General features: G+C 48.4%; 1 protein-coding gene across 1 annotated transcript in view; it reads left to right on the top strand.

Annotated features, from left to right (window-relative positions):
* Nucleotides 1–24,457, top strand: part of LOC130391474 (intermembrane lipid transfer protein VPS13B-like) — a 209,687-nt gene that overhangs the window by 161,779 nt on the left and 23,451 nt on the right. Inside the window, exons 25-31 of the mRNA XM_056601627.1 lie at nucleotides 1,606–1,809; nucleotides 8,366–8,537; nucleotides 10,856–10,970; nucleotides 14,508–14,649; nucleotides 16,411–16,683; nucleotides 16,954–17,110; nucleotides 17,830–17,941. Of these exons, the coding sequence (XP_056457602.1) occupies nucleotides 1,606–1,809; nucleotides 8,366–8,537; nucleotides 10,856–10,970; nucleotides 14,508–14,649; nucleotides 16,411–16,683; nucleotides 16,954–17,110; nucleotides 17,830–17,941 (1,175 nt within the window). The remainder of the gene's footprint in view (nucleotides 1–1,605; nucleotides 1,810–8,365; nucleotides 8,538–10,855; nucleotides 10,971–14,507; nucleotides 14,650–16,410; nucleotides 16,684–16,953; nucleotides 17,111–17,829; nucleotides 17,942–24,457) is intronic.

Genomic DNA, 24,457 nt, shown 5'->3' with positions numbered 1-24,457 from the left:
GTGCTGTAACTTTGATTTATGCTTATTTATGAAAGGCCTCTGCAATTTGTGTGCATTGGTGTGTGTGTGCGTTTGTTTTGTAAGAGAGAGATATTTACAATGAAATGGACCAGCGCAGTTTATGTATATTAATGTTTTTGGATCCACATAACTGTCCCAAGTGGTGTTTCCAATGCAGGCAACTGCTTCAAGGGGAACTCTGCCAGAAAAATAGCTCTCGCTATCTTGTCCTTCTGTTTGTCAAGACTCAAAATTCTTAGGGGTTTTATGGCATGGAAAGCATACATTTAGATTGCAAAGTAAAATGAGTCAAAAACAAAAAATGGCACAAAATTAAGAAATTCAATATAATACAAATAAATATGTATACAAAGTGATAAAGTAAGTCTATAATACATTGATAACGAGGTTATGGTCGATGATTGACAGTGTTTTACACTATACGTGTCTTAGACATGCATACATTTCTGTGACTCACTTGTGTCCCGTATACGCTACAATATTGAAACTAGCGAGTATAATGTATTACGACAGTATACGCTAGAGTTCTTCTTTTGCTCTCCCCTCTCCTTACTTTCTCTCTGCCTCATCTTGTTTCTACCCTCTTCCTATCCCTCCCATCTGCACCCTCATTCACTCCATCTGTGTGTGTGTGTGTGTGTGTGTGTGTGTGTGTGTGTGTGTGTGTGTGTGTGTGTGTGTGTGTGTGTGTGTGTGTGTGTGTGTGTGTGTGTGTGTGTGTGTGTGTGTGTGTGTGTGTGTGTTTGAGTGAGTTCTTGTGAATGACAGCATAACAGAGTGCTTCCCATTCCCCTGCTCCCCCCTTGTGTTTTCCGCTCTTGTTTTTGGCTTTGTTGTCATTTGAATGGAAAGCTGAGCTTTCCTGTGAACACATGATAAATGGTACAGAACGCTTGACACGCTGCCTTTTTCCTATCCCCGCTCAGATCTTAACTCCTTTTTTTGTTAAATGGGAACCTATGACACAACTTCAACTTTCCTATTTGACTGTTGTTGTGTCCTTTTCTCCCAGGATTAGTGTTGTTATGGATATAACTATTGGGGAGAAAAATACTGATCTGACTCTGTATGATATTCAGTCCCACAGAGGAAGCATTCACTTGACCCTGGCCTATGTTGCATTCAAATTGACCCTGGCCTATGTTGCCTTCACTTGACCCTGTCCTATGTTAGGTTCACTTCATCCTGGCCCATCTTGTGTTCACTTCACCCTGGACAATGTAACATTAACCTCACCCTGGCCTATTCTGTGTTAACGTGATCCTGGTGATCCACGTGATGTTGTCTGTGAGGCAACGGTATAGCCAACAACGATCAAGTTAGTTTTGATGCTTACTCTGTCTTCTCTGTTTCCTCCATCAAATTGGTCAGTTTAAGCTGGACAGATAAATTCTAAACTACCAAAAAAATAACTATTTTAAAGACATGCTTCAAATATTTCATATATTGCGTATCCAAAAATAGCCAACTTGGATCCAGAACCAGGACGGCCCCCGCAGCCCAGGCTGTGTTGATGGAAGGGTCCAGCGTGTGCTCCAGACCTCCCACACACCTCCTCCTACCTTCTTCCTCTCCCTCCCACAGGTGCAGCTGCTGTACGAGCTCTTCCTCAGCTGGAGCACCACCTGGGCCCGTCTCCAGAAGCACAGCGTCCTGCGCCAGACGTCCGGAGCGCCGGAGACCCCCCAGGGAGCCGCCCTGACCTCGCCGGTCCGCAGCAGTGCCGGCACTGTGCTGCCAGACGCCAGCACCTGCAGCCCCTCCGCCGACCTGGGCTCTCCCACCGAGGTGAGGCCCCCCCGCGGAGACCCGCCTCACACCGAGGGAGCTGTCATAGGGAGCTGTCATGTGGGAAGAGAAATGGTATTATATATATATATATATATATATATATATATATATATATATATATATATATATATATATATATGTGTGTGTGTGTATGTGTATACTTGTCATTCAAGTATGCATGTGTTTATTTATTTAAATGAACCATAGTGTGAAGTTTTCCATATATAGTGTAAAAATATTATTTTCTATACATCGATTTTCTTTTTATAGAAACGAAAAAAATAAATAAAAAAGAAACGACAAAATTTTTATTGTATTTGTAGATATATAGATATGAGGATATGTATTGTCGATACATAGTTGACATGGCACAATGACTTCATACAATAATGTATTTAAATAAACACTTGCATGATATGTGTGCAAATATATTGTATGCATATGCAGTACACCGCATGAGTATCAGATTTAAATGTATGAATTCCCTGGTGTGTCGTCTTGATTCTGTTTTCATATATCTGGGACCCCTGGGTCTCTTTGATATTTGATTGATCCCTTTTGTGCCGAATAACTCTGCGTTCTGAATCTGTTAGTATGTGAGTCATATCATCTCTCACACTTTATCTATCTCTGTTGTTTTGTTAGTTGAATAAGCTGGATTCCACTCCCGGGTCCTCTCACGCACGCTGGGCCCCTGACCATCTCGTCCTTGAGACGTTTATTTTATTAGCAGCTCTGGTGTTCTCTTGCTGCTATTTGTTTGTATCATAAGGGAGTATTTCAGAGCCAGGTTGTAACAATTACTTCCACCAACGCCCAATTATTCAATTTTTGTTTTGTTTTCTGTGTTTTGTGTATTTTCTTCTCAGTTTTGGTTTGATTGGCGTGGATCTTCTTTTTTTTCTCCTTTTTCCAAGGTACTGTGAGTCATGAAAACACGTGTTTTTTAAACCGGCGCTGTGTATGCAGTTACACTGCTGATTTATGGTTTGAAGAGCAAATATTGTTGTGCGATCCTTGGAGAGTTTCAGGCAGCCATCTCAGTGTTCCCATGTGCCCTGGGCTCGACACAAGTATTCAGCTTTGTTTGGGAGGCCTGTTTCAGAGCTGGAAAGCTCTCCCTGGCCTTGCGTTTCTTCCTCTTCCCCTGCCGTACCCACAGCAGATGCTTCTGATAGGCCACGCTCTCTGTTTGAGATGTGTAAGCAGGGGCTTGATTGAGTATAAACCTGCTCCCTAATTTGGGTAACAACAATAACCTGTATTTACATTCATGAGTGGAGATAAAATAGAGTTTCCCCAGAAAAGGATTCAAGCACATGGCCTGCTGCTAAATATTGTGTTAAAGCTTACGGAAAAAAGGGAAATGTTCTCTTCCCTGTTGTTTTTTTTGTAGCTGATGTGTGAGAGACAACATAAAGGCCTCACTCTTTTTTTCCACTCTGGCCGGGTTGGTTGTTCTGGCCGGGCTAGAGCAATGTGGTCAAGGACTTTTCTCTTTGTGTCTCTTGCGGTAGCTGTAGCAACTAACTATCTTGGGGCAACCGGTTGACCTCTGGCAGGGTGCGCGTGTGCGCGCGCGTGTGTGTGTGTGTGTGTGTGTGTGTGTGTGTGTGTGTGTGTGTGTGTGTGTGTGTGTGTGTGTGTGTGTGTGTGTGTGTGTGTGTGTGTGTGTGTGTGTGTGTGTGTGTGTGTGTGTGAGCACATTCTTGTCTCCAGTTGTATATGTGAAAGAGCCATGGGGAGCAGTGAAGTGTTGGTGACATGTGTGTGAGTGTTTGTGTGTGTGAGTCAGTGGCTGCTACTACAGGACTGAGGACTCTGTGGCGCAGTCATAACCGTGGGGCCACACAGACTAAAATGTCACCCTGCTTACCGCCCTCGGAGCCAATAGAGCACAGGCTCAGCATTCATTCTTGTATTTTATGTCTCATTAGATAGTTTGTATTTATTGATCCAGTCGAAATGCTAGGGTTTCAGATATTTTTTAGCAAATCCTTTTTTTGTACGCAAATCTCGTTTTATGTTTTAAGTGTGCGCATGGTCTGTGTGTTGTGTAATAACAATACTATTATAGTGTTGAGACATTATTAATACTAATATTTCATTACTAGCATGCATTTTGTGTGTGTGCTTAGTGAGAAGCCACAAGATAGTATTTGCTGTGGGGGAAATGATGGTGGGGGTGGAGATGGTGGTGGTGGAGGAGGTGGTGGTGGAGGTAGAGATGGTGCAGGAGGAGGAGGTGAAGGAGCTGATGGAGGTGGTGGTGATGGTAGAGATGGTGCAGGAGGTGGAGATGATGGTGGTGGTGATGGTGGAGGAGGAGATGGTGGTGGTCTCTGCTGTGGGGACCCCTCCAGGCCCAGAGTAGCCCTAGTGGGAGCCTCCTGACAGCCCACTTGTCAGTGTTTACCTATAAGTACAAACACTGGGAGAAGTGTTTAGTCCTCCGGGAGGCCCGCTGATTGAGCAAGAACGTGGGAGCTGTTTTCATAAGTCTCAGCAGCAGTGGCAGCATTCTCCCCAATAGCCCCCCACACACACACACGCACACACCCACGGTCTATCCCCCGGCCCCTGTTTCCTCCCCCTAACCTGTCAACCATGCCCCCTTAAAAACAACCCCCCCATCGCTCTCTCCCCTCCTGTCCAAGTGAACCATGCAGTCATCCCCTCTCAGTCCATTGCCTCCCTCATGAAGTGATCCTGTGTCTCTTTTCAAGTCAGCATCCCTTGTGTCTTTCTTGCCACCACCACGGTTTGCCTCAATCACTGACTCAACTCTAATTCAACCTGTTGATTTGAGTCTCTCGCTCTCTTTGACCCTCCTTAGCTCCTCCATCCCTCCACCTGTCCCTACCATATATCATCCCCTCCCGCAGTCTCTCCACGCCCTGAGACACCTCTCCCTCCTGCCTTTCCTCTCTCTCTCTCTCACTCTCTCTCTGGCTCCAGTGTTTGGGTCTCTCTGATGAGCGAAGACAAACTGAGCAGAGAAAATAAACCCACTTCCGCAGGCGGTTTACAGTGCAGAGGCCCTGGAATTAAACATTATACTCTACAACGGGTTGTGTGGACGGCTGGCCAAACAGCTCCCCCTGTGTGTTTGTCCATGTAGTTTGGGTGCGTGGGTGGGTGGGTGGTTGGGTGGGTGTGTGTGTATATGGATGGCTGGGTGGGTGCGAGAGTGTGTGTGTGTGTGTGTGTGTGTGTGTGTGTGTGTGTGTGTGTGTGTGTGTGTGTGTGTGTGTGTGTGTGTGTGTGTGTGTGTGTGTGTGTGTGTGTGTGTGTATTTGGAGGGGGGGATGTGTGTGTGTGTGTGTGTTAGGCCCTATATGTGGCAACTCGTGCACGGAGCACCTTGAGCCTGAGCCACATCTGGTCCTCAAGGCCTCACCTTGATGGGAGGTAGAGGGGGGAGGAGGTGGGGGAGGGGAGCCATGGGAGGGCCATAGAGAGAGGAGATTGTGAGCGTCTATACGAAAGAATAGTTATTTTTGGCGACAAATAGTTATGTCTAGTCGGGAACTATACAAGTGAACACCGGCAACACAAAAAGTCCTCCTGCAGTCCAGTGTAGTTGGACCTACGGTTGCACAAACTATTTTAAGAAGTCATTGCGTTTTCTCTCCCAAACGGCCAGCGAACCACAGTAAAACAAAACACGGCGAATGAATTCCCGGCGAGTAGTATGTAAACTTTATTTAGTCTTTCTGCTGAGGCCCGGAGGATGGAGGCATGTGGGCTGACAGCAGTGTGTCTGGCAGGGTTACAGGAGCACTGGAGTGTCCAACGATGCAGTATGAAACCACGCTACAGTACACAGTGGTCAGAGCTTCCCACACACACCAGCGGCTGGCTCCCGTTTCCACACATGACACTAAGGAGCCTAATCCCAGCGACTGGACCAGAACTGTAAGCTAAACAGTCCTAACCACACACATAGTCACACGCACGTGTACACGCGCACACACACATACACACGTGTATGTATATATATATATATATATGTATATATAAATGCATGTACATGCACATATGCCAAACCACGCATACAGCACATGCTAAGAGTACCACAAAATACTTGGAAAGCCCTTGTCTATACACACAGAACACACACACACACACACACACACACACACACACACACACACACAGAACACACACACACACACACACCTACACAGACACACACACACACCTACACACAGAAAACACACCCGAGCACAAACAATGTTTTGTGTTATGACTCCTGCTCAGTGACGATTAGTCCCCAAATGGCGGTTGACACTGGGACATCTCTCAATGCCCCCTGGTTGGGACCAAGGCTTTGGGGCTCATGTTACACAAACACAGACACACACACACTTACGCATATAGTATTTACCTTACTTTATGGTCCCATTGCAACGGTTAAATTCAGACGTGATGGGAGTGGAGTGTTGTTGCTAGTTACAAACTGTGTTGTTTTTAGAGTTGCAGTTGTGTGCAAGCTCTTGTTTATACGGACATTACTGCAATTTTGCATTTAAATGGATCTGACCTTTAAAATTATGTTGAATTAAATAATGATAATAACAAATGACTGCAGTCAACAGTTTTGATTTGTTTACTTAATCATTTTTTCATGTAATTACTGAACACATTAAGTGAATTTCAAGGGTAGAGATCTTTCCGTCCTTCGAAAATCATAGACTTCTAATTTTTTTTATTTCCATGGGGTCTAAATTTGATGATTCAAGTGTTCTGGAATCTTTCAGGAATTAATTTATTATGGTTGACGCCCGTTACTGTTAATGAGAATCACTGGCAGTTGATCCTCAAAACATTTTAACTTAAGTTGTTATAAGCAGACACAGGCCCACACACACATGGACAGACACAAACTCGCACCCACACAGGCATGTACGCCCTGCAAACACACACACACACACACACACACACACACACACACACACGCGCACACGCACACACACACACACACACACACACACACACACACACACACACACACACACACACGCCACCAGTTGTATGAGGACCTATTTTCATCATCTGGTTTCTCTTTAGTTGTTGTAATCAGTCCAGCAGCTATTGTGTGTGTGTGTGTGTGTGTGGTGAGGGGGGGGGGGTATGTTAATTGAGATGGTAGATAACCTCCTCCCAGACCACAGGCAGCCCTGATAACGACCATGGTCATTACCTCCATGCGACAATGAAACCGCAGGAATGCAGGGATATCCCAATGAGGGCAATGCGCAGAGTATCACAAGCAACAGTTTGTCCTCTTCCAGGCTTACCTCAGCGGACAACCCGAGTGACGTGATAGAAAAATGTCGGAATAAACGTTTTTTCTTGTCAAATAAATAAATAACGGCAATTAAAAGCTGTGGTGTTGGATGAGAAAATGACAGTGAGGAACGCCTATTTTGTATAGTTTTATTTTTTTCTTGCGCCTTATTCAAAAAAGAAATCTGTCCAAAATGCTGTCATCCCCATCCCGTTGCCAAACCCCAGTAATGAGTTGAGCGCTCGCAGACGGCAGCCGCGGCCGCCGCATCCGCATGCTCTCGTCTCCTCCTCATCCTCATCCTCACCCCCCACAACCCCTCGACCACTCTTCCTTCCTCTACCCATCCCTCCCTCCCTCCTTCCCTCCCTCCCTCCTTCCCTCCCTCCCTCCCTCCCTCCCTCTACCCGGGCGGTGGCTAGAAACTGTGTGTGTCCCCGCCATGTGTGAGTGAAAGCAGGCCATGTGGGGTGCTGGTGGGACAGCTTAGGGTTAAACACCACCCTACTTTCCCCACTTCACACTCCCCCCTCCTTAGCCTCCCCCACTCCTTAGGTCTGCTCACCAGACTCTGATGTCATACACCATACATGAAGAACCCGGCGCTGGGTTGATGTTTGGTTGGACACACAGGCCACAGATGATGCGGCGGCGTGTTTACTGATACACGTCATGTGTACGCACACACTCTCCTTAGACACAGATGCACATCCACACACTGAGCACGGGGGTGTGCAGGAATAGAGCCACTGCTCTATTGTCGATGCTGCCTGTGGGTTCACAGGCCTGACAATATCTATAACCCTAACATCTTTAATTAAGGGTTGTAGGCGAGTTGTCTGGAATTAGTTGAAAATGTCCAAAAAACTTGTTGACTTTGTTGAAATGATGAAAAACATGCTGCACGGCAGCATGGAACACTTATAGACAAAGGAAAAGACAGTTATTTTATTTTTCTGTTGCGGTATTATGACACGGTGGCAAATTGCGTGCTTCGAACGATGGGATCCAAACGAGCCATGTCGCCAGTCGCTGTTTCGCAACTTTAATTTTGGCTTTGTGTTCAGCGGTCTCGATTCGACACAACGCAAAGATAATGTCTTTGTTGACATGTTGATGAAAACGTAAACTCTGCTGTTCCTCGTCTCCCAGCCCCGCTCTATCTGATGAACGCGCTCGGTCTGTGTTTACTCCAAAGAGAGGGCTCGCAGTCATTCTCCCCCCCCACCTCCCGTTCCGCTGTGTTTTTCCGCACCACAGGGCGACTCGGTGCCAGCCGGGGACGACGGGCCCTTCTCGGACACGGTGACGCTGGAGCAGAAGACCAGCAGCATCGGGGGCACCAGCGGGAAGGTCAGCCTCTGGATGCAGTGGATGCTGCCCAAGGTTACGGTCAAGCTGTACGCCCCAGATTCCGCCGCCAAAAACACAGGTAGCCACCACGCCGACTCTGAGGTCTTGTGTTGGGTTGTTTACTACTGATGACGATGATGATTATGAGGATGAACTAAAGATGTAATATCACTTGATATTTATTATTATTCATTACATCGATTTTTATGTTCATATATAATATCGTGATTCTGAAAAAAGACAATGTGCTCAAGCGATATGCTGGAGTAACTTTGGAAAATATTGATGTTATAATCAGCCTTGTAATATGAATCATAGCTATCTGATTACTTATTATGTTAGTTGGTCCTTCGTAAAAGCCGTTCTCCTGGTCAGCGCCTTGTACGCATCACTCATTTACTCCTCAAGCGGGGCTGACTGATACCATGGTCCATTTCAACACCTTCAGAGATCCACTCTTTCCCTCAATAGACCAAATGAAAGTCAGCTGGAGTGTGAGGAAAGAACAGGGAGAAGGGAGGGCGGGGACGAGGGAGAAAAAGACAAATAAATAAGCGTGTGACGTACCCCAAGTGAGCTGCCTCTCCTCCCCGCAAGATTTACTGGGGCGATGAAAAGCTCGATTTACCTTTAATTGGTGACTGTAATATTTAGCATCTGCCCACCAGATTGGCCAGCTTAAGGGCTTTATTAGGTGGAAATGGAACCTTTTGAGGGAGGACCTCACAGCGATGGCTTGACTTAAGAAACATCCTAAATAGGCATTAGGTGGATTTGGGCTGTAATACGGGCCATCTGAGTGTCCAAGGTGAAATACACCGCCGGAATCCAGCGCATGCAAGGCATTAAGCCTCATGGCGGGAAAACAAACCCACACGCCGTGAATCTAAAGAATGGTGTGCGCGCAATATGAAAACGTGTAATATCGCAAACACCTCCCCGGAGATAAGCAATCGGACGATAGGGCTGCAGCAAATCTACCGTGATGTCATGTGTTTTCCCACTGGCAGGCGAACCAGAAGCCCCTTACTCTCCCCCGCTGTTCAGCGTTGGAAGGTTACGGCCTACACGGAGTGTTTGTATAGGGTTGGGAGAGGGAAGTCAATTCGACGCTCCCTGGACAGCATAAAGCAACAAGCCATAGACATTCTCCCTCTCCTCCGATAAAGCAGTTCAGACGAGGGGACTAAGGATTTCCAGCTCTCCTCCAGGGCTTGGTTTACCGAGCTCATGAATCAACATCAACACCACACTTGGAAATGCTCCGTTCCTGTTGGACTCGGGGAGCGCTGCCTTCTCCACCGTATCCACAATAAAGCCAGGGGACCCCGTCTGTTTAGATATTAATTTGCTATTAGGAGCCGCACTGTTTCTCCCCGTCACCGCACAGCAACGGCACAACACCAAACTGCGGCGGTTCCGCACGCTCTGCGCCCGCTGTTTTCCCAACGCAGCGGGATCAGATGATAGCTCTCTGTTCCCTCTCAGTGGAAACAATGAGGGTAACAGGGGAAGATCGTAGGTTTGCCTCAACGCAGAGTTAATTAGTCTCGCTGTGAGGCCGGCTTAGTCACGTTCCCAAGCTCGGGCGCGGTGCTTTGTTTTGGACCCAAGGTGCACCAAGGCACGCATGTGCAAATAATACACCCAATCGAACACGGACAGACACACAAGCTCACTGGCACACGCTCATCAGGACGGGCTTCAGAGCTCCGGGGCCAGACTGATATCTTCCTGTTAAACAGGAAGCTGTTTCAAACGGTCGTCCCTATTTCAACTAAGTGTTTGAGTACGGTCCTCCAAGCTCTTGGAAACAAGAGGATCTGCTGAAGCTGTTGGACAACAAAACACTTAGTGGTGGTAGAGCGTTTCGTGTGTGTGTGTGTCTCAACATTGTTCTTTTTGGTGTGTCTTTTGCATAACTACGTCGTTTTTGTTTGTTTAGATGTGGTCTCATGTCTACGGGCAGACCTGTGGCTGATTAGACCGTGTGTAGAGATCCTGCTTCATCCAGCCTAACGCTGACCGACCTTTATCATGAGCACATGGGGATTTGGAGTGAAGGAACTGACCACAGCCCAGGAATTAGCAGAACTGGCCCGTGTTAGATACAGTGAAGACCTCACCCTTTTAATAAGAACACGCCCACGCACACATACACGCACGCACGCAAGCATGCACGCGCGCCGCAAGCACGCACACACGCACAGACACAGACACAGACACACACACACAAACACTTTACAACAAAGGAACTTGACTATTGTGTCTGTATAAATAATCAATTGTGCAAACTTTACTTAAATCTTCCAATACGTGTTGTTTTTAAAGGAGCAGGAATAAGGGGACCTATTTGGTCATTCCCTAATGTGTTCCGTTTCTTTGTGCGTTCATCAGAGATTTGTGTCATTGCTGAAATGGAAGACCTGAGTGCCTCAGTGGACGTCCAAGATGTCTACACAAAGATCAAGTGTAAAGTGGTCAGCTTCAACATGGACCACTACAGGTGCAGGTAGAGTCAACTCAAGACACACCCATGCACCCGCCTTTGTTGCTTTCTTTCCATCACAAGGTCCCATCTAAGGCTGCACATGCACATACACACACTCGCACACGCGCACACACGCACACATCCACCTCAATATATACAGAATAACTGCCAATGTACAGAGACCATGGCAACAAGCCCACATGCCCATGAACCCCATATAACCCCCATAGGTGCTGATGTGATAATCAGTGGGGTGCTCTGGTGGGCCAAATGAATAAATACACAAAAAATAAATAAAGGAACCCACATGTCAGATCAGGTCAGCTTCGAGTGTCGAGGGAAAAAAACCCTATAGCAGACCTCCCTGGAGCCCTAAAACGACTTACCCCGTCTGTGCGTTCAGTGTATGTGCTGCGTTCGCCCGTGCCAGCACACTGTCAAGGCTGGAGTTTCAGGGAGCACTCCATCACCGCAGCCAGGTTAGAGTAGTCAGAGCTGCCCAGGGACAGTGGGGGACGTCCAGGCTCTGAGCCCAGCATAATCTGTATCATCCTGGCCCACAGGAGGCCAGAGCTCTAGTCCCAATGCATCAGCCATGAAGAGATAATTGTGGCGGCATTTCATCGCCCAAGCACAGGTTGTGTGTGTGTGTGTGTGTGTGTGGCGGGTCGGATTAAATCAGGTCTTAACAGGAGGGATGAGGCGTCTCATCCGGCCTCCGAGGCCTCGTGTCTCAATGCCGTAACATGGAGGTGGAAAGTAAGAGAGACAGGGAGGGAGAAAGAGAGGGGGGGGGCGTTCGACATAGGAGGTAAGTGCTGTAGATAATCAAATCCCTGATTTCATTTAAAACATTTAAAAGCCAGCAGGAAGAAGTTGGACGAGGGGAGCGACAGGACGTAAACGCTGCACCCCAGGGAAGGAAGGATAGCAGTCATCGTTAAACAATGCAGGAGGGCAGGAATAGTGATGGGGGAGGCGTGTGTAATGAGAGAGAGATGGAGAGGGAGAGAGTGCAGATGACGGCAGGACTCCGATAATAACCTCTATCTGTGGAAACGTAGGTAGAGGTTTTCAAAAGTTTGGTGGAAGGCCATCACGTCCAATTGCTTGTTTAGACACACACACACACACACACACTCACACACAAAGACACACACACGTACACACAGAACGTGGCTCTATCAGCGACCCCGGAGGACGGCTGGTGACAGTTCACCCTCATTGGCTCCCAGGAGCCGCTCACACATAATTGAAGCCGATGTGTTCCAGCTGCTTCACAAATGGCTCGGAGCGCGAGATGGATGTATAGGAGCGGGGAGAGACATGGTAGGAGAGGACGGAGATAGATAAAGGGAGACAGAGCGGGAGGGAGAGGGGAGATAGAGACGCTGCTGTGGGGGGTCCGCATCGATGAGTCATTTAGAACTCCACTACCACGGTTGAGAGAGGAGATTACAAACACATTGTGGCAATTGTGTGTGTGAGTGTGTGTGTGTGCGCGCACACAATCACGCAAATACACACAGGCACACGTGTGCGCGCACACCTTGAAATGCAATGGTATACAAATATACTGCCAAACACACACAGTAATACAGTCAACAGATAAGAACACATGCACTCACATCACACACACATATGGACATGCATGTGTGTGTATGTGTCAGGATGTGTGTGTTCAATGTGTGTGTGGGGGGGGGGGGGGGGTCTGATTGCTGAAAGGAGTTTTTGAAAATAATTGGAGCAGATCGTTAAATCATTTCCCTTATGTCAAAATCGGTGCCATAAATGTGTTGTGCATGTTTTGGCCTTCTTACACAACTCTAATAACCCTAACCCTAATAACACCTGTGTGTGCGCGCGCGTGCGTGCGTGCGCGCGTGCGTGCGTGCGTGCGTGCGTGCGTGCGTGCGTGCGTGCGTGCGTGCGTGCGTGCGTGCGTGCGTGCGTGCGTGCGTGCGTGCGTGCGTGCGTGTCTGTATGCCGGGTTGAGTTGGACTGGGTTGGTGACGTGTGTGTTTATGCGGGCATAGAGATCTACAAAACATTTTCGCATGCACACCGTACGCACAGTTTACATCACACACACAGAGTACACAGTAATCAACAAATGTGCATTCTCTTAAGGTTGTGTTTCTCTGTGATGCATGGTGTGTCCTGTTAAGGTTGTGTTCTCTGTGATGACGTGTGCTCTGCTCCACTGATTTAGATTCCGTTCCATTTTATGTAATTTATCGGTTGATTGAATTTCTCATTCACAGGTGACTGCCCCATGGATTCTTAAAATAACATCCTGAACGGGATGATACACTGTTTCACTGACAATATGTGTTTGGATAAATGGACTCAGCAATAGATCACTTGCTTTAATCTAAATTTCTAAATATAATTTTCTTCTTGATACGAGTTCAAAAAGATAATACCACAAGCACCCTGTATTCATTTTATCCTGTTTTTGTTCACCTTTTTGAAACCAGCAGTAGCGCTTGTAAAGCCTACCATTTCCAGCACATCCTTTCGGGCCTTAAGCACTTGCTGCAGTGGTTTCGTTAGCGTTAAGCTGTTCTAGCTAAGCATGTGTCTCTCTCCAGGCAAGGGCAGGACTGGCTCTCTGGCCAGTATGAAGGACTCATTCTGCAGTGCAAGGAGACAGCTGTGGTGAGGCCTCTGTCCCACATTAGTGTTACCAGCCCCTCTCCAACCCTCTGTCGCCCGGCCGCTGGTAGGCCTCCTGTCTGGAGGGGCTGGAGTGACGGGGGAGAGACAGCGATTGGTCTGATCCACAAACTTCTGAGGCTTTCAAACAAACCTGCAGCCAGTCCAGCCTGTGCATGACCCTGACATTAGAGCTAAATTCAATTCAGAACTCTCCCATGTCTCTCCAGCTGTGCCGATTGGCTGAGCGCTCCAAGCCAAAAAAGATTTTAAAATGGTGGTTGCGGTTTTTCTGTGGGCGGGAGTACGAGGGCTGTGTGATGTGGCTCTTCCAGTCGCTCGATGACAACATCACAATACGGCTTGTGTGGAAACGGTCTCATGCTGGATGACATCAGGGGCACAGGTGCAACGTAAACACCTGAAGCCAACGCTCAGATAGGGCCGGCTTTTGAATGTTGAACAATCTCCAAGCCTGATCCTGGCCCAGCAAGGCTCACCCAAACATTGGATACAACAGTGTTCCTATCAGAGCCCTGGCATGTTTGGATAGCATGAGACCATTTGCCCTCGATATGTCAGCCCAGTTCAACCTACATTGCTGTTTTTGGTTGTAATCAGTTCTCTTTTTCCCTAATTTGATTTGCTGGAATAATCTCCCAGCTCCAAGCTCATTTCTGCTCTCCTCTTCCCCAATCCCTTGTGTTCCCCCCCCCCCCCTCCCATCTCCTCTTGATCGGTCTCTATCTCCCATCTTATTTCGTTCCTTATCTTCTTCTTCTTACTTCATCCACCCTGTTCCCCTTTGGCTCTATCCCCTTCTCCTCTCCCATCTGTGGTTTTCCTCCATCTCCTTGGTCCATCATGCTGGCCCTCTCCTCTCTGCTCCTCACCCACCAGTCCGGAAGAGCGTGTGCGGAGCGTGGGCGGCTGTGGAGGAGTGATCTTATCCTGCACTGACAAGCTGAACAGACGAACGGTGCTGGTTCGACCCGTCAGCAAGCAGGACTCTTTCAGCCACTTCTCTGGCTTTTTCCCCCCTGTAAGAACCAAGTTCTTCCTAGTCCCTCGCGCTCGCTCTCGCTCTCTCTCTCTCTCTACCGCTTGCTCTATCCAACTCTCTCTCTCTACCGCTCACCCTCTCTATCGCTCCCTCTCTCTCTCTCTCTACCGCTCTCTCCCCCTCTCATACTTTCTCTCTCTCTCTCTCTCTCTCTCTCTCTCTCTCTCTCTCTCTCTCTCTCTCTGCCTCTCTCTCTCTCTCTCTCTCTGGTTTGGTTGACTCTGCTCAGCTTCCATCAACAGTGCCATCATTTGTTTTAAATTGTATTCATGGTTCCAGAGCAGCCCTCAGGTAGATTTCTCATGAGCGCAATGCTTTGATATGGTTCCTATGGAGCCATAAGAGTTCTTTTGAACTCTCCTATTGAAGCGTTGTGCTCCGAGGTGGTAGCTACACATTGTTGTGTAAGTAACCACTTCAGGTGGTTGTCGCAACATATTTTCCGAGTCCTAAGGGCGACTCAGTCTGAGAGCAGTGAAATTGAATCTGCCATCAGTGTTTCTGTTTCATGTATTTGCACTATGCCAGACTGTAGCCATTCAGGCTGCCTTCTTGATTTACATTGTTCCAGATCTACTTTGTTTCTACAAAGATATTAATATGGTATATATTTACTTTATCACTCCCTAAATTCTGACTCGCAGAGTTGACTTCACTTATACTTAATTTTGATCAATTGGATGCCTGTTTGGCTAAGGGCTAATAAATAAGCGGCACTGTTAATGGAAGTTCCAGCAAACGTTGTCCAGGGTAACAAACGGGACTGCTCCCTTCTGTGATATATTCCATTTAATCATGGTCCACTTGGAGTTTATTTTCTTTGCTTATTGCCTTGTTTCAATAAATTCTATGCTGTAATTAAGTTTGCAAATCATTCATTAGGCCGGAGATTTTGCCTTTGTGGTGAGCAAGAAGCATTGCCACTAATTCAGAGCACAGTGCTTTGCTGGCTGTAGTCGCAGGCTTGAAGTATGGCGTCTCATAGAGGAGGCTGACTCACAGCTCCAGTCTTTAACTTTAAAGCACAGCATCTAGGTAGATGTACTGTCATCGCGCTCCCCTTCCAGCAGTAGATTTAGCTTTGCTTGCTTTGCTAGATCAATGGACCACACTGCTGAGGGCTGACTTCCTGGTGGGACATTATTGTTTGGACTGCAGGGGATCCACAGAGTACCTACTTAATTATCACTGCACGTGATAATTCCCTTGGAAAATCGCTTCCTATGTCTTTTAAAGACACAATGAATACATACTAGTGTGTAAAGTAGACAACTTAAATTGGTCTATCTTCATGAAACCGAGACTGAACAACCCTTTCTGTTTTGACTATTTTTGAATAGGCCTTCATCACAGAGGTGTAGTAAAGAGGGTGAACACATTCATATATCACAACGTTAATTATGGGCCCTTGCATGCCTCCAGACCGATAATTAACTTCAGTGTGCTTCAGCTGCAGCTGTATTCGCCCCTATCATGTCCTCTGTGATGTAGACCTTTATCGACCAGAAAAGATAACCAGAATGCTATAATTTCATGAACAGTTGTGCATGATCTCCATATAAGATATTTCCCCCTCCAGTCCATAAGTATGTCCATCTCTGGAAGTCAGCTCCCTCAGTGAAATAGGACTCGGCACCCTTAGCCCCCCTTCATATAATCCCGCCTTGTTCTGTGCGACTGCTCCAGTCTGTGGGCCTCGGCAGCGCGTTACAGTGAGTTTTGTATCTCGTCACCGGCCAGACGGCAGCCCGGGTCCTGGAGGGGTCGCACCAGCAGCACGGCTTCCTCTCCATCACCTACACCCAGGCCGTCACCAAGAACGTCCGCCACAAGCTGACCACGCGGCCCGAGCGCCCCCCGCGCGGCTGCAGCATGGCCGGGGGCCAGCGGGGGGCGGCAGACCCCCTGGCGGACGGCTCGCCCCAGTACCTGCGGGAGATCCTGCTGACCGCCCAGCCCTTCGACGTGGTGCTCTCCTGTCCCTTAATGGCCGCCGTCATGGGCCTCTTCCAGGTAGGAGTCCTGTGGAGCAGTGGCCTTCGGATTGATGAGGACATTCATGAGGACCTGCGGACATAAGAAGTGTTAATTCAAATGTCAAATCCGACTTGTAATAAATAAAGAGTTGCTTTAAATGTTATATTCAAATGTATAATAATACACTTTTTATCCATTTGCACACTTTTGAATGAACAGCTTTACTCAACTTTTTATTAGTTTTCTTTAACATTCACAAACCACCGACATGCTCTATGCAAATTGAAAGCCCAATCCTCACTCCAGGCCACCGTTCCGAGGCGTTACCGCGAGCGGGGCAAGTCGTCGGGCCAGCCAATGAGGAGCCACGCCCTGACCTCCCGCTGCCTGCCCCTCATCTACATCAACACCAGCACCATCCGAGTGTTCTGCCCCGGGACGCAGGACAAACACACCGCCACAGGTAGGGGGACAAGTCTGTCTTCTACTAGGCACTAGGCTTCTCTACGAAACGCACTTGCGGCCCCTCCAGAGAGACCGGGGCCCGCCGCACAACATGTGGAAAACGGGTGCGTTTCCAGAGAGCATTACTCTATTGGGGCGCTTTGTCCTGGGCTGCGGCGGTGTCTCGATAAAAGCCCTTGTCACAGCCATCCAGACACAGCAAAGCCACCACATTAGCATGGAGAGACATTCCCTAAGAAGAATGGCTGCGGTAGCGCAGGAACCCACAGTGGATACGTACATGGCTGTGTTACAGTGCCACTATTGTTCGGAGAGTCATTGATCAATGCTTGTTGTGTCTGCTGGTTTTATTGCGCAACGGTAAGGTTATATGCTCTGTTGTGACTGGGTTTGTCACACAAACGTGCATGTCTCTACATTTACAACTATAAATACAACTTAAAACTGCCTTCGCTGTGTGTGTGTGTTTGTGTGTGTGTCTACGTTTTATATTTGTGTCTCCATGAGAACCGTTGGTGTGCAAAATCCACACTGCAAAGGGAACCACAAACTAAAACATGCATGCCCGTGTGTGTGTGTGTGTGTGTGTGTGTGTGTGTGTGTGTGTGTGTGTGTGTGTGTGTGTGTGTGTGTGTGTGTGTGTGTGTGTGTGTGTGTGTGTGTGTGTGTGTGTATGCGTGCGCGTGTGTGTGTGTGTGTTTGTGTGTGATCCGGTAGAGTCCCACCAGAGCAAAGAAGACACCCTGGTGCTGAAGCTGGGCTCTGTCAGCATGGCCCCCCAGGCAGATAACCCCCTCTCCCGCACCGTGCTGCGCAAAGACATCTACCAGTAAGTCCCCCTTACCATCCTCAATGCCCCCTGGGGAGCGCCTTGTGCTAGCCCCCCTTTTAAGGCTGTTTGGCCGTAACGATGCTGTGGAGGTGCCGTTCCCCCCCCCCCCCCCCCGCCTCATAGTAGTAAAACATCCCCTAACACTCACTCCCAGCTTTATCATAATAGCCAAATGCCAATACACACTTACAGCTCATTCATGACCTAGTATACACACGCATGCACGCTCTCCCCTTCTGCCTCTTGCTCAAACACTCACACACACACACACACACATGCTTTCTCACCTTCAGTTGTGCCGATTGACCTCATTTCATCACTCCATCAGAGCCACGATGAGATGAGCAGGTCCTTTGGATCAGGGTGTGTGGCCGAGTCTCCGTCTCGTCATTATGTGTGTGCGCCTGCATGTACACGCACACATCCCGTGTGACCGGGGCGACTCTGATGCCTGAGGGTGTGCAGTGTCCAACCCCCCCCCCCCCCCTTCCTTTCTCACCCCCCAGCGATAAAAGAAAAGGCCTGAGTGACACCTAGGGGGTCCATCGGCCCCTCCAACTGTAACACAAGACTGTTGATACAAACCCCCCCTCCCCCCCGTGCCATGTGGATCAAAGCTGGGAGCCGCAGAGAGACCGGACTTCTGACGGAAATAGCTCAGCGCAAAACACATTTTCCCGCCATAGGCAGCCCAGAGCGTCTGGATTGTGTCATAGCTGCCTGAAAACCGCAGGCCCCACCATGTGTGTCCACATGCCTGAGTGAGTGTGTGTGTGTGTGTGTGTGTGTGTGTGTGTGTGTGTGTGTGTGTGTGTGTGTGTGTGTGTGTGTGTGTGTGTGTGTGTGTGTGTGTGTGTGTGTGTGTGTGTGTGTGTGTGTGCTGTGTATAGAAGGGAGGTGGAGGCGGGGGGGGGCGGGCTGGGGGGGTTGCAGAGATGGAGCTGGCAAACATATGTAATGAGCGAGATAAAAGTGATGCCTAATGCCTTGTACAGCTGCTGGTGAGCGCTGAGCTGACAAAGGGAGCCCAGAGCGGAGGGAAAGAACGGGGGGGGGAAACTGTGGAAAGAAGAAAGAAAGGTGGACCAAAAAAAAACATCACCAACCCCCCTCAAACCACGACCCCCCCCCCCCCCCCCAATATTTTTTTAGAAACGCCCAAAGACGAGGTGAGGCCACTCCGGTCTTTATTGCTGCCTTCAGTTGGGTGAAGTGTCAGCGTGATAGAGATTGCATGCAGCACAGGGGCGTACAGGGGGTCCAGGGGGGTCCTTGGGGGGGGCCCGTCTGACAGCACCAAAGCCATCGGGGGGGGAGCGATGGAGAGAAGTGCTGCGCTCGGCGCAACACGGCCTAAATGTCTTCCAGAGAGCCCCGCTCTGCCGCTTTGATGTATGAGGCAATGATGTTATTGATCAGTTACCATAGCTACTGTTTTCCATCCACATGGGTGATTTCTGTTCTTAGTTTCTCTTCATTTTTTTCATCTCATTGTTTTTCGTCCATCTGGACCGTGCGCTGTGTTGGAGTGTGTTGTTGTTTGTTTGGTCGAGTCGGGCTAGTGCCGCTCAAGGGAGATTTACTCGCCGCGTCGCCATGGAGACTGCAGCAGCATCTGTTTTGTTGACACGTGTCATGCAGGCCCGCTGAGCGATGACCTTGTGGGCATGGAAAATGATCATAGAAGTTCTTTGACCCTGAAAATAAGTTGGGCCCACTTTGCAATTTCCCCCCACATTGGCTCGTGCTGTTCTTCCTTTGGTACTGAGAGGAGCGGCAGCTCTGTGGCTCTGTTACCCACATAGCTCCCATGCATTCATGCATACATACATACACACACCCTACATATAAATGCACGCATGCACATAAATACATACATGCATTCATGTATAGATATATACATACATACATATATGCAAACAAACATATATGCATTCATACATATCTGCATATACGTAAATACATACATACAAATGTGCAATAAAACATTCCCATACTTTCATACATGCATTCATACACACACACACACACACACACACACACACACACACACACACACACACACACACACACACACACACACACACACACACACACACACACACACACTCTGCAGGCGCAGTTTTTTGCAGAGCTAATTTATCATCGTCTTATGCGCACACACATATGCACACACACACTTCCAACCAGGAATGATCCCTTCCCACCTCCCCTGTTCACAGCCTCCGCGGCCCCCAGCTGCCCTGACTGATGCTCCTGTGTTTGGAGTCCTCTGTGCCGTGGCAGAGCACTTAGCGGCCCTCTGTGTTCATACCAGACACTGTTGGCTGAGCGTGCTCGCCCCGCACCGCATAGGAAAACGTACATTGACAATCTGTAATCATGCAGGGGAGAAATATGCCTCCGCGCGCCGGTAGCCATGCGCTTTACAGCTGCATCCTTTAAGAGAGGCACCGCTAATTACATCCAACGTCATAATCGGACGAGTGATCTACGAGCACGCAGCCGTGATGTTAGTGTCTACCATAGATCAAATGATTACCTCAGGATTTAATGCCACCCTGGAAGAGTGCGGCGGGGAATTCAATTTACCCCCTCCCGACGCCGCGTTTAGACTAAACTGGGGTGGAGTGGCCGGCGTGTATACGCAGCGTAAACATCCTGACATGCTGGGCCTATCAGGGTGCCACTCTGTGTGAAACCCAATGTCTTTCCTGTGTGTTCCCGCAGCAGACGCACGCAGACGAACACACACACACACACACACACACACACACACACACACACACACACACACACACACACACACACACACACATACACACACGTCTCAGCTTCCCTTTCATGCTAAACATTTTGGGGGTCCTCTGTGTATTTATCATGCAGAGTGGATGGACCCCCCAGCCCCTCCTCCCGTAAGAAGCTCAAATAAACGTGTTGAGCTGTAAGGTCTGTGAGGTAAAGTGGATACCAAGCACTGCGCTTATTTGATCATGTGGTGTTGGACGTGTTGCTCCCTGAGAGGACCGGCACCCCTGTGGCTTCCTCACACACACACACACACACACACACACACACACACACACACACACACACACACACACACACACACACACACACACACACACACACACACACACACACACACACACACACACACACACACACACACACACACACACACACACACACACACACACACACACACACACACACACACACACACGTACCCCTTCCTCCTGTCTCCTCACCTCCTCCTCCAATCACGCGCCATATAAGGTCTCCGTCAATTGACACAGCTGAAATCATTTTCCGGACTTGAAAAAGCCGATACCCAGGGAAATGTCCAGCATGCCTTCAGCCTCTTGACTTTCTTGTGGTTTGAGTCAAACCTCACAGATCGCTCCTACCAACCCCTCTGTCTCTCTCTCGCTCTCTCTCTCTTTTTCACTCTCTTAGCTAATGCTTATTGTATTAGAGCTAAGGCTGAATGTCAGAGAGAGTTCATGCACCTAATGCTTTATGAATTTTTTTCTCCGCCAAGTCTCACTTATATCACGTTTTTATTATTTATTCATTTAGTTTAATTTTGTTTTGTTTTATTTGTTCATGGAACAATTTGCTCATAGTCTCAGGCATCTGGTCAAATGAAGCCCCTTCTATGTTAATAGTTTAAATTAACGTTGAGTGGTCCCTCTTAAGACCATCCACGCAAGACCTTTTAAAGACCTTTTAGGGGAAGAAGGGTTCCACATGTGTAGCAGTTTCAAATCCTCCAAGAACACTTTAAGCCACTTAAGAGAAGTATGACAGTTGAAAAGTGTGTGTGTCTGTGTGCGTGCGGATCTGAACCCAAACGTAGGTGTATATTAGTCTCTTTGTGGCTCACCTTCTCTTGTCTGCACATATTTCCCCATGTGCTCGGGTGTTTTCCTGTGGCTGTTTGTGTACAGATGCGTGTCATTTTCCACAGTCCTGCACCGAGATGGAACAGTCTTAGATTCCATCACGCCGTTACCTCATCGTCTCTCTCATTTGGGATCGGGGGAGCATCCCTTCGCCGCAAAACACAGCATTTCCCTTTTCTTTTTTCTTTTTTTGGTTGGGCTCGGTCTGGATTTTGATCTGCACGTGTCTCATGGTTTCCATGGAAATGAGCCGAGCAGTAGTCAGTTGCACAGCCATGAGTAAGGGATGACATCTGTGTCTCAGCATGACTCCGTCTTCTGCTCTTTCAATACTCCTTCCCACCTGCCCTACCTAAGGACACGCTTCCTATAACCGTCCCTTTAAAAATACATTTTCTCTCTTTATACGCGACGTCGTCGACGGTGACAGCTTCCCGCCATCGTGGGTGCCGTTTCCACACTGCTGTGCTGTGGCTAGCTACCCGACCAGCCAGCCAGCCAGCCAGTCAACCAACCCCTCTATTACCGTTGAAAGGCTGCCTGGCTTGGCCCGCACACATATCATCATAAGAGCCAGTGACGGGGATCCCCCCGTCGGCAGATAAACACAGCTCCGCCTGGCCGGGCCCGGCTCGTCACTAATCAGATGCTGGCACGCTGCAGCGTCCCATCGCATGCCACGCTGCGGGACCGCTGCGGGACCGCTGCGGGCTGGAGGAGCTGGAGGAGCTGGAGGAGCTGGGTAGGGAGGGAGCGCCGCTCCGAGGGCCGCACGGGCTTCCAAAAAAAGGTCAATGAAAGAGAGACGAAGAAAAAAAGAAGACTGTGTGAACATAAATCTCATTTTTGGACTGTTTGCGATTTTTGGAAATCGGTATGTGTGTGTGTGTTTGTGCTTTTCTGCGTGTGTGAATGCGTGGATGGGAAATGGATGTGCTCATTAGCCTCCATTACACACACTTTGACCTCGATTGTATAATTGTTTGCCTTCTCTAAAGTTCTGTAAATAGAGATGGTGAGAAATTGACGGAGTTTGCCATTCTGACCAATCATAATATCATAGTCTGCCAGGCAGCTCACTACTTTAACACCAGGACACACCCACTGGTTTGAAACCAACTGCAATTGGGCAAACCGCAGTAAATAGTTTGTCAACAAACATGGCACTTGGAGTGTCCTCCATCCTCTACTGTTAAATAGAACTGTCTGGTCGGTGGTGTTCCTTGCTCCTAGTTTCCATTATGCAGAGGCTGGCTGGGAGTGAAGGCCGGGCCGCGGGGAGACTGGAGGTGATGATGCTGCTCGAAGCTTCAGAGCACTCACGTCATCACCGGTCCCCTCGGTAACTGCACCACGGTCCCCGGCCAGCTCTACTGGTGCTGCTACTACGTCCACTCCGGTGGTAGGACTAGGTGGTCCTGCTGCTTCTCGTGTGGACTAATCTCTGCTCGCGCCGCGTAGGAAACGAACCACACCACGACCTGCAGGATATCAGCCCTCTCTCTCTCTCTCTCTCTCTCTCTCTCTCTCTCTCTCTCTGTCTCTCTCTCTCTCTCTCTCTCTCTCTCTCTCTCTCTCTCTCTCTCTCTCTCTCTCTCTCTCTCTCTCTCTCTCTCTCTCTAACTCTCACATAGATATGGAGATATCCTCAACTCATGTATTATAAATATAATTTGAAGTGTAAGGGAACCCCCTGTTTCGACCCATATTGGAAAAATAAGATTTATAGAAATGGATTTTGGGCTGAGAGATCGAGAAAGAAGTGGCTTTAAGCTAGTATCGTTGTTGTGTATGAGCGTTATAATGAGCAATGTTGTACATGGAGTGTGCCACACACCATGGTGTTAACTTTGTGTCTGAGAAGCTTTACCCTCTCTATGACGTATCCATCAACATCAACCGCTGCCCAGACAGAGATCCAAGCATCCACACAGACCCTTTGTCCCTTTGTTGTAACATTGAAGTGCCTTTCCTGAAGCACTTCAATGTCATCTCTGTTATGCATTCGAAAAGAACACAACTAGATTTGGGGTCGTCGTAACCATAATTTCTCAAAATACTGCAAACTTTCCTGTTGACTAAGTCCTTCTCTGCATACCTTAGCAGCTTCCACACGTTTTCATGAACTTTTCTGTAGTTAAGACGTCCCAAATCGGCCTAAATTGAACTTTCAACATGTAATCAATTTGGTTGTTTCAGCCCAGTATCTCCATAATGGCGGTGCTTCCGGGTTACTGACAGAACTGAGCTCTAGGGGCAAACACTCTATTCACGCATTCAGTTTCTGTCTTGTGTTGGTTCACACATTGGCATAACAATGCCGGAAAGAATGGGCAAAGAGACAGTCCAGTAGATGGCGGTAATGAAACACAGGGATGCCAGCTGCCATTAAACTCGCGGACTGGCAGGCGAGCACTAATTTCGGAATCTGCTCGCTCCACTTAAACGTTTCTTACGTCAGACAGACGTAAACCTTTAGGTGCCTCTCCTGGCAATGTGAACGCTTTCATTCACAACACGGCCCTACCGGCAGTCATCCGGAAATGTCCCCGGGTCTTGAGCGCGCAAATTGGTGGGGCAGATTTCCCTGAATTTTGACCCCTGC

The sequence above is a fragment of the Gadus chalcogrammus genome, chromosome 11 (assembly GCF_026213295.1).
Source record: "Gadus chalcogrammus isolate NIFS_2021 chromosome 11, NIFS_Gcha_1.0, whole genome shotgun sequence".
Classification (NCBI taxonomy): domain Eukaryota; kingdom Metazoa; phylum Chordata; class Actinopteri; order Gadiformes; family Gadidae; genus Gadus; species Gadus chalcogrammus.
The sequence above is the reverse complement of the archived record's forward strand: the minus strand, read 5'-3'. Positions and strand labels throughout refer to the sequence as shown.